The sequence below is a fragment of the Mytilus edulis genome, chromosome 6, assembly GCF_963676685.1.
Source record: "Mytilus edulis chromosome 6, xbMytEdul2.2, whole genome shotgun sequence".
Taxonomy (NCBI): Eukaryota; Metazoa; Mollusca; class Bivalvia; order Mytilida; family Mytilidae; genus Mytilus; species Mytilus edulis.
Window position 1 is genome coordinate 29,002,243 of NC_092349.1, and position 14,232 is coordinate 29,016,474.

A 14,232-nucleotide genomic window follows, 5' to 3' on the forward strand; every position below is an offset into this window, starting at 1 on the left:
CATTTTAATTACAATATTCATTTTCACTTGTTTGATTAATTAAAAGTACTTAGAAATGATTGGTACAGCTATTATAAACATCATTTTGAGATGTAAATTGTTGCCTCGGCGATCAAATAAACATAACATTTCACACAGGGAAAGTAGAAAACACATAGAGATACTCTATTCTTCATACTTCATACCTTATTCGTTTGATTGGGATCTATATTTGATGTTTTGAGTAACAGTTTGACCATTTCGAGTTCTCTAACTCTAGCAGCTATGTGTAAAACAGTGTTCCCATTCTGAAATAAACAGAAGACATATTGACAGTTCTTTTCAATATTCAGTAAATGCTTACCCTTCCGGAACACCTGATTTCACTCTCGGTTTTTTAGTGGAGTTGTTTCTTAATTATTATTTATAACTGTTGATGTAAATGTCCTTTTGTTTTGTGAGTCTTTGTTTACTCCTTGGTTTTGATTGTTATTGTCTGTTAAAAGATATGATTGTATTTCAGGATTATTTAATACAGATTAGATAAATACAATAGCTAGTAAACACAGTTTTGTAATATATGGGTTTAGTGTATACGTTAAAAGTTAGTTGTAGACAGAGCATAACATTAATGCAGAGTTGAACGTGAACAGAAATTAAAGTAAATTATATAGCCATTTTTTTAATGCATTTTATTATTTTTATGATGATATGTGTCGATTTAAACTTGAACTTTAAAAACATATTTTCAAACGAATGTTAAAACATTCATTAGAAACTAACGACTGAGAAACACGGGCCTAATTCAAATGGAAGTTATACATCCATGTGCTTTAGAAAAATAATCATGTCTATATACTTCATGAGATTTCATTTACCTTTTTAATTATAATATTCATTTTCACTTGTTTAATTAATTGTAAGTACTTAGAGAGATTGGTACAGCTAATATAAAAGTCAATTTGAGATGTAAATGGTTGCCTCAGCGATCTAATAAACAAACATTTGACACAGGGAAAGTTGAAAACACATAGGGATACTTTATTCTTCATACTTCATACCTTATTCTGTTGATTGGGATCTATAGTTAATGTTTTGAGTAACAATTTGACCATTTCGAGATTTCCACCTCTAGCAGCTATGTGCAAAACAGTGTCCCCATCCTGAAATAAACAGTAGACATATTGACTGTTAAAAATATAATTGTATTCCAGGACCATTTAATACAGACTAAATAAATAAAAATAATAGTAAACACAGTTTCGAAATATATAGGTTTGGTGTATACGTTACAGTTGGGTGCATACCAAGCTATAAAAGCAGAGTTGAACGTGAATTGAAATATTATGAAAATATAAGCCGTTTTTTTAAATGCATTTTATTATTTTTATGATAATATATGTCGATTAATACTTGAGCTTTGAAAAACCACATTATCATACGGATGTTGAAAAGCTAAGAGAAACCAAAGGGACCAAAAGTAAAGTCAAACACTTAAAATATATTCAGAGCAGTCAAAGGTAAATACAGATATGATACATTGATTTACTATTGGTGTTTATCACCCCTTAAACACTATTGGCTATATTGTGATGGTTAGTTTTTATTGGTGGAGGAAGCCGGAGTGCCAGGGGAAACTCAAACTTTGTGAAGGAAAACTGTCTATTTAAGCTAGTCAATTATGCCACGATAGAATTAATAACCCATGCGTTGACAGGTTAGTGATACAGTTAATGAACTATTGAGATCACAAAACCATTGAGGCATGTTTTCACTTTTGATTATAGTGTAACACTTACATTTCACGTTTGTTTATAAGGTAAACATATGCATTAACTACTTATTAGAACATATAGGTCAACTGGTAAGAAAAATAGGATATTAGATTAAAGAAAAAGGATATCGAATTGTTATCCTAAAGGATCCAAAGGGACGACAAAAAACTATAAGTCGAAATTAAATTGAAAAAACAACATTTACAAAACATTCATTAGAAACTTAAGACTGAGCAACACGGTCCTAATTCAAATGGAAGTGATACATCCAAGTGCTTTAGAAAAAGAAGGATGTCTATATATTTTAGCTTTGTTTTACCTTTTTAATTACAATATTTATTTTCACTTGTTTAATTAATTGTAAGTACTTAGAAATGATTGATACAGCTAATATAAAAATAATTTTGAGATGTAAATGGTTGCCTCAGAGATCTAATAAACATAAAATTTGACACAAGGAAAGTAGAAAACACAAAGAGATACTCTATTCCTCATACTTGTTACCTTATTCTCATGATTGGGATCTACATTTGAAGTTTTGAGTAACAAATTGACCATTTCGAGTTCCCCACATCTAGCAGCTATGTGCAAAACAGCGTCCCCATCCTGAAATGAACAGTAGAAAATATAATTGTATTCCAGAAATATTTAATACATATTCAATAAATATAACAAACAGTAAAAACAGCTTTGAAATATATAGGTTTGGTGTATACGTTACAGTTGGGTGCAGACCAAGCATTTACATAAAAGCAGAGTTGAACGTGAACAGAAATATTTTGATATTTTATAGCCATTTTTTAATTGCATTTTATTTTTTTTATGATAATATTTGTCGATTTATGCTTGAGCTTTGAAAAACCCTATTCTCAAACGAATGTTTAAGAACTAAGAGAAACCAAAAGGACCAAAATTAATATCAAACACTAGAAAAAAGATTCAGAGCAGTCAAAGGCAAATACAGATATGATACATTGATTTAATTGGTGTTTAACATCCCTTCGACACTATTGGCTATATTGTGGTGGTTAGATTTTATTGGTGGGGGAAGCCGAGGTGCCAGCGGAGAAACTAAAACTTTGTGAAGGAAAACTGTCTATTTAAGATAGTCAATTATGCCACGATAGAAGTAATAACCCATGCGTTAACAGTTGTCTGATACAGTGAAAGAACTATTGAGATCACAAAGCCATTGAAGCCCTTTTTCACTATTGATTATAGTGTAACACTTACATTTCACGTTTGTTTATAAGATAAACATATACATTAACTACTTATTAGAAAATATAGTAAACTCGTAAGAAAAATAGGATATTAAATTAAAAAAAGGATATCGAATGGTTATCCCAAAGAATCCAAAGGGACGACCAGAAACTATCAGTCGAAATTCAACTGAAAAAACAACATTTACAAAACATTCATTAGAAACTTAAGACTAAGCAACACGGGCCTAATTCAAATGGAAGTGATACATCCATGTACTTTAGAAAAATATTGATGTCTATATACTTTAGAATTATTTTACCTTTCTAATTACATTATTCATTTTCACTTGTTTAATGAATTGTAAGTACTTAGAAATGATTGGTACAGCTTATATAAAAATCATTTTGAGATGTAAATGGCTGCCTCAGAGATCTAATAAATATAACATTTGACACAGGGAAAGTTGAGAGATACTTTATTCCTCATACTTCATACCTTATTCTCATGATTGGGATCTACAGTTGATGTTTTGAGTAATAGTTTGACCATTTCGAGTTCCCCACCTCTAGCAGCTATGTGCAAAACAGAATCCCCATCCTGAAATTAACAGTAGACATATTGACTGTTAAAAGTATAATTGTATTACAGGATCATTTAATACAGATTAAATACATATAATAAATAGTAAAAACAGTTTTGAAATGTATAGGTTTGGTGTATACGTTACAGTTGGGTGCAGACAAAGCTTTACATAAAAGCAGAAATATTTTGAAATTAATAAGCCATTTTTTTAAATGCATATTTGGTCAACGCTATCAAATAATTTTGTTGCACAAGTCAACAAGAGGTATCAAAACTACTGAAGTTTTGGTATGTATCAAAATTTTGAATAAAAGGAGTACATTATTGCACCCTGAATTTATGCGAACAAACAATTATTGTTATTGTATTGCAATATTGCTGTCAATTGTGTTATACATTGAATCGTGACATAACAATTATGGCTGATTTACTATGAAGGGATATAGATTTACAAATTAAAGTGCACATATGGTCAGTTTTGGTCAATGCAGTCAAATAATTTTGTTGCACAAGTCAGCAAGATGTATCAAAACTACCGAAATGTTGTTACGTATCAAAATTTTAAACAAAAGGAGAACATGCTGGCACCCTAAATTTATGAGAACAAAACATTGTTGTTATTGTGTTGCAATATTGCTATCCATTGTTTTATACATTGAATTCGACATAAAACATATGGCTGATTTACTTTCGGGGTATATAGATTTACAAATAAAAGTGCACACATGGTCAGTTTTGGTCAATGCAGTCAAATAATTTTGTTGTACAAGTCAGCATGAGGTATCAAAACTACTGAAATTGTGTTACGTATTTATATTTCGAATAAACGGAGGACATGTTGGCACCCTTAATTTATGCGAACAAAAATTTGTAGTCGTGTTAAAATGATGCTTTCATTTTGTATAGTAAATTCTATCCTGGAATTAAAATATTGCTGAATGTGTCTACATAGATCAAGGACATATAACTAACAAGGACGTATAACTAACATCGATAATACGTCCTTCAATGGATATACATATAAATAAAGTGCAAATATGGTTGAATTTGATAGGTATTGGAATATATATTAAGTGCCCGTTATCATTGTATCCAAGATCGTTATTTAATTTACAGATTGGCAGATCACAGATAAATTTGTGTCACAAGCAAGGTTTTAAGCATATTTTATTCTCAAATATTCGTATTAAATCCTGTTTATATAACGGAAGTATTAATTTTACTTTATTTTCGATGTTTATACTACAAAACAAAGATATTAAATATAAGTTAACTTAGTGTTGAGCGGACCAGTCAAAAGTTAACTTTGGAACAGGTCTGGTTTTGATCGGATTTGTCAAAGCAAAAAATTAACTTAATATGTTAACTTTGTGGCAGGACTGGTTTCAAAGATAACTTATGCTAACTTTACGGCAGGATTGGTTTCGAAGTTAACTTATTTTAACTTGACGGCAGGACTTGGTCGAACTTAACTGATATCAATAGTGGACCTGTTTCGAAGTTAACTTGGCAGACATAAAAACAGTACGTCCTAGGACCAAGTCCGCTTTTCAAGTTAACTAGATTTTGGTCCTAGGACTGGTCAGAACAGTCCTAAATCCAGTCACAGGTTAACTTTGACCAGTTCAAATGACTGGCTATCAAGTTAACTTGCTATACTGGTTAGGACTGCACCCATCTGTATTGATTTCAGTATGCATGTTAAATGTCTATGCAATACGGCTAGCACATTATCAATTATTTTCATCTAATTTAAACTTTATATTGATATATAATTTTATAAATATACTTTAAATTTTTTAAATTTTAATAAAAATATTTACTGAGAGTTTCCTTTCTAATCATATAATAAACATAGAGCTCAGTCACCCTAAACCACCATCACGGGCAAACACATGATTACATCTCATGTAATATTAACCCTCTTTGTAACCTTGGATCCGGTCGGAGTTCGAGCCCACTACTACTGCACTCGAGTTGAGCACTTTTACCCCTAGACAACCGGTAAGATATCATAGTACTATAATGATATATAAGAGGCGCCGTTTACTATTTATTCCTTATTTTCTGATATCAAAAAATATTTCTTGATATCAAAAAATAGAATTTCTGATATCAAAAAATTGAATTTCTGATATCAGAAAATATTTTTTGATATCAGAAAATATTTCTTGATATCAGGAATTCATTTTTTTTTATATCAAGGAATCCATTTTTTGATATCAGAAATTCGATTTCTTGATATCAGAAAATGATCTTTATTTCTTGATATCAATAATTCGTTTTTTTGATATCAAGAAATCCATTTAATGATATCAAGAAATCCATTTAATGATATCAAGAAATAGATTTTCTGATATCAAATAATACTGACGATTATTTAATAACAAGAAATACATTTTTTGATATCAGAAAATGATTTTTTGATATCAGAAAATAAGAAAAATATCAATGATTGCCCCTGTATATAAATAAAAGCTTCCGAGCTCACTTATGAGCCCTAACATTTGGTAAAGTGTTTCGGTCTTGTTTAAGGACAGAATATTACAGAGTTTGGCTTCATTAGTTATAAGAAATTTTTGTATGATTGTGTATCTCACATATTTTTTTGTATAAGGTTTATAGTAAACAATTGTATTTCTTGATTGAAAAGCAATTGTACGTTCCAGTTTCTTTTATAAGCAATTGTTAGTTTCCTCTGAAACAGATTTGTTCAACTAGGTTTTTGTGAATTTAAGCCCAAGTATTTGGTAATATCGTTTTTTAAGGTTTTTTTCCAGTTGATGATGTTGCGAATTTAGTAAGTCAATTAGTTCTGTTTAGTATATAAAAATCAGTAGATGTGTTATTATTGCCATTGAGACAACTATCTACCAAAGTCAAATGAAATGAAGTGGATATAAGAAATTATAGGCAATCATTCGGCCACTAAAAATGAAAAACCCCATACCGTAAAGTGGGCTATAAAATGTCCCGGCATGAAAAATATGAACAGATTTATTAAGAAAGCTAACGGCCTAATTTATAACAAGAAAAATACGAAGAACAAATATGACAGACACGAACCAACGACAATTATATATCCTTACAGGCTTCTTACGTGGGACATACACTTAAAGATTGTGGCGGCCTGAGACTCTGGTGTTTTGTCATATAATACTGTAAGAACAAACAATTTATGTTTTATTGGTATTAATATTGATTGTGTTATCAGTAAATTCAAAGCAAACTGAATATTATTGTCTTTTTGCTGATTGGATATAGAAGTATCCGGCCACGTCCACTCTGTGTAGTATTTGTACTTGTATTCATCTGATGAGCTAAGCCTTTTTCAACGGATTTTTATAGTTCGTTCGTATGTTGTACTGTTACACCCCTATCCTAGGTTAGGGAAGGGTTGGGAGCCCACTGATATATTTAACACCACCACCATTCTGTATGTATGTGCCTGTCCCAAGCCAGGAGCTTGTAAGTCAGTGGTTGTCGTTTGTGTATGTGTAGCATATCTGTTTTTCGTTCATTTTTTTTTTACATAAATTAGGCCGTAAGTTTTCTCGTTTAAATTGTTTTGCATTGTCATTTAGGGGCCTTTTATAGCTGTTTACGCAGAATGAGCTTTGCTCCGGCATTGTTGAAGGCTGTACAGTGGCCTATAAATGTTAATTGCTAAGTTATATTATCTCTTGTGGAGAGTTGTCTCATCGGCAATCATACCACATCTTCTTTTTTATATATAAAAATCAGTTGAAATGGTTTTTATTCATCAGATCGATACAACGAACAGATAACAAAAAAAAAACACAGACTGGACTTGACAGTAAAACAATACCAAGAAGAAGAAAAATACATATGGGAAAGCAATCTCACCTACTTACAGCTAGTTCAAAGCCAATAGCAACAAACATTTCTTGTATTTTAAAATATTTCGTCTATTTACGTGACATTTTTTTAAAGACTGCCATAGCATCTATTATACTGCGCCTTCAGTGGCGGATCGAGAACGTTTTAAAATAGGGGGCCCACTGACTGCCATAAAAAGGGCCCACTACAGTAATGCTTCAGTGATTCCCAATTATAAACAACCAAATTCTTGCCATGATATGTTTGACCGGGCCATCTAGATCCGCATATGGCCTTGTATTTAAGAATTGAATGCTCCTTTTTATCAATTAATTGGGGTATAAAAGCCTTGACCGAAGTACATTGTGTATGCAGTGCGGAAGCCCTTCCTTCTAAAAATGTGCGCACGGTCAAAGCTTTTACAACCCTACGAATTACAAAAAAAAAGCATTCGATATTATAATCACATTTTTAGCTTGGATCATGAAAACACAATTTCTGTCAAGTGTTTTCTTTAATTTACCTGTGCACTTTATTGTGTGAGCTCGGGTCATCACGAATGCTACATTTCATTGTGTAATGAAAGGTAATTTCAGAAGGACACGATATTGCTGTTAGCCATTCAAAATAACATATCATATAAATGAAACATACATGCAATGCAATTATATATCCTTTAAATTACATTTATTTTAATTGAACCTTTACTGTGAAGTATTGAAAAATTTATGTAGGCTTGATGTACGTTTTCATTTCTAAAATACCTTTATTTTGAAAGCGTTGGTCTTTCAAATTTGTATTACACGACGGTCAAGAAAGGCACAATTCGTTTTGAGAATATTAGTATGTTCAATTTAGGTAGGTACATGCATTGCATTAGATATATAAGGCGAAAAGATCTTGTATTACGTCAGTTGAACCTGAATATACCATCAAGCCATCGTATCTAAATCTTGAACACATCATTATTTGTTTTCGATAAGTCAAGTTTTGTTAAATATTTTCCAGTATTTTGTTAATTCTAAGGTCGACTATTTTTTTCGATTGGGATTATTCGTCGCAAAAGTAAATAGCTGTGTTATATTTCATAATAATTTCAAATATCTTCAATATATTGTCTTGTTGTGGATCCATGGCCGACACTCGGCTAACCGAGAGTTTGGTCCGTTAATCTATATTGAGTATGCGGCTATATCGGCGATTGGTCTGTTAATCGGGTTGGCTAAAGTCTGTTAATCAAGTGTTATCGAGAAAATCATTGAAAGTTCAGCATGTTTCATTGTATAACTTTTTAAATATATTTTTATCATAAAAAATATTCATGTCTAACAAAACAATTCAATGTACTGAATCCAGTGGTGTAATTATTATTTTTCTAGCTTCAATGTACGATCTATAAAATGAAAAGGCGGGTTACTCATCAATAAATTTATACACATTTTACACACACAAACTGTACACACAATGACACGTTGGTTGAATTTACGTGTATGCAATATTTTGAACATCGAAAAAAGACGGGCATTATGTTTGTTAACCATACTGAAATCATTGTGTATTTTGGTGACATAAATCAATCTTTATTTAAAACCTGGTCTGTTAATGGGTCGGATGTATAAAACCTGGTCTGTTTATTGGTCTGTTAAGAGTTATGAATGGCAATAAAAGTATAATTTTATTGCTATATAGGGTGTTATCGGATCAAATGGGTAGGCTCAAGACGAGCGGCTAAAATATACGGAAACAACAGATGAGCAATGAAACATAAAATATACGGAAACAACACATGAACAATGAACAATTTAAACAATGGGAATTGAAAATTGATAAAAACGGTAACAAAAAGTGTAATATTAAAGTAATGTTAATTTCATCCAAGAATGGTCGCATATGTCATGTGGATTCTGTTTAATTGTCATGAATGACACCAATTTGTCATCTACATTGGTAACCAGTATATAAAGCAGAGATAAGCGTCGTAATGTAACTAAACATCAGTAAGTAAAATATATTGGGATGCTACAATATAAAGAATAGAGAAAGAATAATGAGTAAAATAAATAAAAGGTTAAAGGAAAAAAGTCACAGAAGAAACGTGACATAACAATTTAAAGAATACAGAATAAACAACACCCCCAATCCGAACCCTCATAGTGAACATGATAATCTGGATGGAGTAGCAGAATATAGAATAATAGATAAGGACAGTAGAGAGTGATGCATTGCTAAAAAAGAGAGAAAAAATAATAATTGTTTAAGAATACAGACATGAAACACCCCTGAGTGTTAAAAAAGAAACGGATTGCGATGTACTCATATTAGTGACAAATGCTAGAAGTTTACATGCGGACAACTGCCGTTCTCCTCTACACTTATAAAGAAAGGAACTAAACGGAATAAAGTGTATTAAAACTTAAGATGACCAAATGTAGCTGCATTCGCTCCTTTTCCATTTACTTCTTGAGAATAATTTGTAAACAACATATGATTAGGTAATAGAAATAAAGAACCAATTGGATGATGCATACGAATTAGGGTTTAACGTCCAGTGACAAATATCATTTGCATATGAGAATGACAACACGTTATATGCACTGGACAGATGTACAGTTTATATTTATTTTACCGGTACAAAGTTAAATCATTCTCGGCAGATGTACAGTTTGTATTTATTTTACCGGTACAAAGTTAAATCATTCTCGGCAGATGTACAGTTTATATTTATTTTACCGGTACCCTGTGTTGTATTAGAAAGACACTTTTTCAGTCGGATTTGAGAACGTGCTACTTTGAACAGACACAAAAATTGAGGCTGATTGAAAACGTTAATAATAAATTCATGCATATTCCAGCGGCCAATCCATATCACGCTATATTGAAGTGACACTACCTTCACAATAAAATGCAAAAAAAGTCAAAATAAAAATGCTATTACTAGTAAATCACTATCGAAATGAATGACAGACGGACATTTTTTACAAAACTTAATGAACAATTAAAATCAAGATATTTGAGGTTTGCGTTATTTCGCAAAGGTTTGCGTTATAACGCAAAGGTTTGCGTTACAACGCAAAGGTCTGCGTTTTATCGCAAAGGTTTGCGTTATAACGCAAATATAGGAAGAAAAATAAAAAAAACAAAAATGTGTGGCGCTAATTCGCTTCCGTAGGATAGTGTTGCACCGTATTATCATTTTTTTTTTACTCAGGAACATCTCATTCTTAACTTTTTCTATGGGAAAATATAAAGGTAGCAAAAATAACTGTGGCTAAATAACTCTAAACTGACACAATTTCAATTGTCCAACCCATTAACAGACTTTATTCCCATAATTTTCACTAAACCGTGGTAATATTCACGTTATATTACAATTATGAAACATTTACCAATGTAAATTTATTTTTTAGAACCAAAGTACTATTTTGTGTCCTTTAAATGATATCTAAAATTGTTTGTTTCGACTTTTATTAAAAAAAAATTGCTATGCGTATAAGCATAAACACTACATACTTGCGCGACGCCTTTTAATTTTACTGAAAAGTGTGTAGACTATGAAATGTTTTTACAAGTGGAAAATGTTCTATGATAGATATCATTTTGTCAGACACTTTTCTTTTTTTTTGATTTGGTTCTTATAATATGCCACAAATCTGTATATTTAATAGAGTTTAACATTAAATTGTGCGTTTTACTCTTAACAGACGTATAACCAACCCGATTAGCAGACCAATCTCCCATATAGCCGCATACTCAATATAGATTAACCGACCAATCTCTCGGTTAGCCGAGTGTCGGCCGTGGCATCGGACTCGAATTGTGTACTTAGTTTCAAATATTGTTAAGTTTTCTAGAGACTTTAAAGTCTAAATCATCTCTATAAAACTTGAAATGTATAAGCATTTCGTTTTTGTAACAATGGACCCTTTGCCATAATTAAAGTGACAAATATCGCCCGGAGAAAGAAATAGCACCCGGGGAAGAAAATAAAGCGCCCGGGAGAAGAAAATAATAATATTTTATAACAATAAATGTTTTCCTGAATAAACAAAAATAAAAATCATTGCTTGTTTTGTCTAAAGAGTGAAGATAGTGTTGTTGCACTTTTACATTTTAGATTTCAAAATTGTTTACAAGTAGTAAGCCGTAAATATAAACAAGAGGAAATAGAAAAATCATGAATGATATTGTCCTCGATCAAAGCGTATGTTTCGTTATTAAAAAAAAATTAGTCCCCGAGTCTAATATTCGCAACTGCATGGTGACAACTTTTCAAAGTTTTGTATTTTATTAAACACACTTGAATTGACATTGGAAGATCGTGGAAGGGATTCAACATGCCTGTCACTAAGAATTTATTTTATACCAAACACCTGCTTTTAACATGCATAGTATAATTTTTTTATTTGCTGATGTTGATATACATCTGCGTGTCACTTTTATCGTTCTTAAATAATGTGCAACTCTTTTAACTTTATAAAATTAATATTTATCTGTGAATTTTAAGTTGTTTTGGCATTTATCATTTTGATAATCGTTTTTGAAAAACATGTCTTTTGATATCTAACATTTTATAAATCTTCAGCATAAGCTGTGATCCATTATTATCTGTTTTTCGAAATAGTATTCATATATTATTGTTTAAATTGAAACATTCATACTTGTTTTTGTGCTTTATTACAAATGTCTATAATCCGAATTTGCAAAATACTTGTCTAAAATTTGAAAAGAAATCAAATGTTTCATCGACACAAAGTTGTCTCATGCCAACGCAATTTCTATATATTGTCCCCTGGCGCTTTTTTTCTCCCCCCCCCCCCCCGGGCGTTTTTTCTTTTCCCCGGGCGCTTTTTCTTCACCCGGGCGCTCCCGGGCGCTGTTTAGTAAGACCCCATAATAATTGGTATACCCGGAAACATTATTTCACATTTCACATATTTCCTGATGGTTGGGCTCATGGCTGAGTTTGAATGCTTTTATTGACGCACAGGAAGCCTTCATTTATTCATTTACTTCTTATTTTCTGATATCAGAAAATGATTTTTTGATATCAGAAATTCGATTTTTTGATATCACAAAATCATTTTTTGATATCAGAAAATCTATTTCTTGATATCAAAAAATAATTTATATTTTCTGATATCAAAAATTCGAATTTCTGATATCAAAAATCGGTTTCCTGATATCAAAAAATCGAATTTTTAATATCAGAAAATCATTTTTTGATATCAGAAAAAAAGGATTAAATTGTAAAACGGCGCCTCATAGATATACAAGACAAGAATACAAAACTGCAATATCACAATACAGACGTATAATAGTTTACACAGTTCAATTAAAACAAAAAGTTATATAACTTCAGTTTTGACATTAATGCAGCTCCAAATCCATATTGCTTGATTGATTGTTTATTTAGTTAGTAAGTATTGTTACGCAAGGGTCTCTGTAATAGGGACATGTTCTTTTAGTGATATATCTGTAATTGTCGCGAAAGCATATAATTAACATATATAAAAAAAGAAGATGTGGTATAATTGCCAATGACACAACTGTCCTCAAGAGACCAAAATAACACAGACGTGAACAACTACAGGTCACCGTAAGGCCTTCAACAATAAGCAAAGCCCATATCGCATAGTCAGCTATAAAAGGCCCCGATGGGACAATGAAAAACAATTAAAACGAGAAAACTTATGGCCTTTTTTTGTATAAAAAAATGTTCATTCTCGTGGCCTTCATTCATTTATGTTAGAGATCAAAATTTGAACATGCAATATTTAGCCAATGCCTATGATCAGTTTCTTTATTATTTAAATGCCATAGATAAACCTAGCAACTGATTAAAACAAATGTTTGAAAACGAATGTCTACTTTCTTCTAAATAAAATACAACTTACGAAGATTTTTCATCTTTATGTATTATGTTGTATATGGCTAAGGTAATCTATGCCGGGGATAAGAAAACCTTAGTTTTTCGAAAAATTTAAAGTTTTGTAAACAGGAAATTTAGAAAATTGACCACATTATTGATATTCATGTCAACACTGTAGTGTTGACTACTGGGCTAGAGATACCCTCGGGGACGAAACGTCCACGAGCAGTGGCATCGACCCAGTGTTGTAAACGGTTATCAAAGGTACCTTCATTACAAAATGCAAATATTTTGATCGAAAAATCTTTACTTTACGTTTGTAATGTCAATTATGGTGTCCAAAAAAAAAAAACAAGTTTAATGTACTTTGTTTTTTTATGAAATAAGTATGGCTTCTACATGTATATACTTTTGATAAAAATTAAGGGCGAATAGTAGGTAATACTAGTTTAAAAAATTTGAAAGTTGTTTTTCTGTAAACCCTAATAATTTTAAAAATATAACGTTATTACTTAAAAAAATGCAAAAAATAACAATATCCTGGTAACAAAAGGTTACTCCGGTATATTTTTTTCAAATGCAAAGTCTGCTAAAATAAACTATGACTGTGGCATGTACCAATAATGATGTACAGTAAAGATTAACATGTAGAACGTCAAATTTAATTTTAACCGTGACCACATTTTCAAGGTCAGAAAGCAAGGACCTAAATCAAAAGACTTGATGTCTGTACTGTGTATGATTTATGTGTTATAGCAACACTCAGCCAAATAAAATTAAAAAAGGAGAGGCAACTTTAAGTAAATGTCAACGTACCCTTTGTATACATCTAACGATATGTCGAAACTTACCATTTAGTAAAAAATAATTGGACGCTATCTTTTATGATTTCTTATGATAAATAAGCTAAAATTGAAAAAAACCTGACTTTGACCTTTGACACCGAAATTATTTTCATGTTGGTGAAACAATGACCCAAAA

General features: G+C 31.3%; 1 protein-coding gene across 1 annotated transcript in view; it reads right to left on the minus strand.

Annotated features, from left to right (window-relative positions):
- Positions 1-179: 179 nt before the first annotated feature.
- The window catches only part of LOC139526329 (putative ankyrin repeat protein RF_0381), a 72,951-nt gene continuing 58,898 nt past the window's right edge, over positions 180-14,232 (minus strand). Inside the window, exons 13-16 of the mRNA XM_071321462.1 lie at positions 3,456-3,557; positions 2,259-2,360; positions 1,041-1,142; positions 180-287 (exon numbers count right to left, since the gene is read on the minus strand). Coding sequence (XP_071177563.1) covers positions 180-287; positions 1,041-1,142; positions 2,259-2,360; positions 3,456-3,557 — 414 coding nt within the window. The remainder of the gene's footprint in view (positions 288-1,040; positions 1,143-2,258; positions 2,361-3,455; positions 3,558-14,232) is intronic.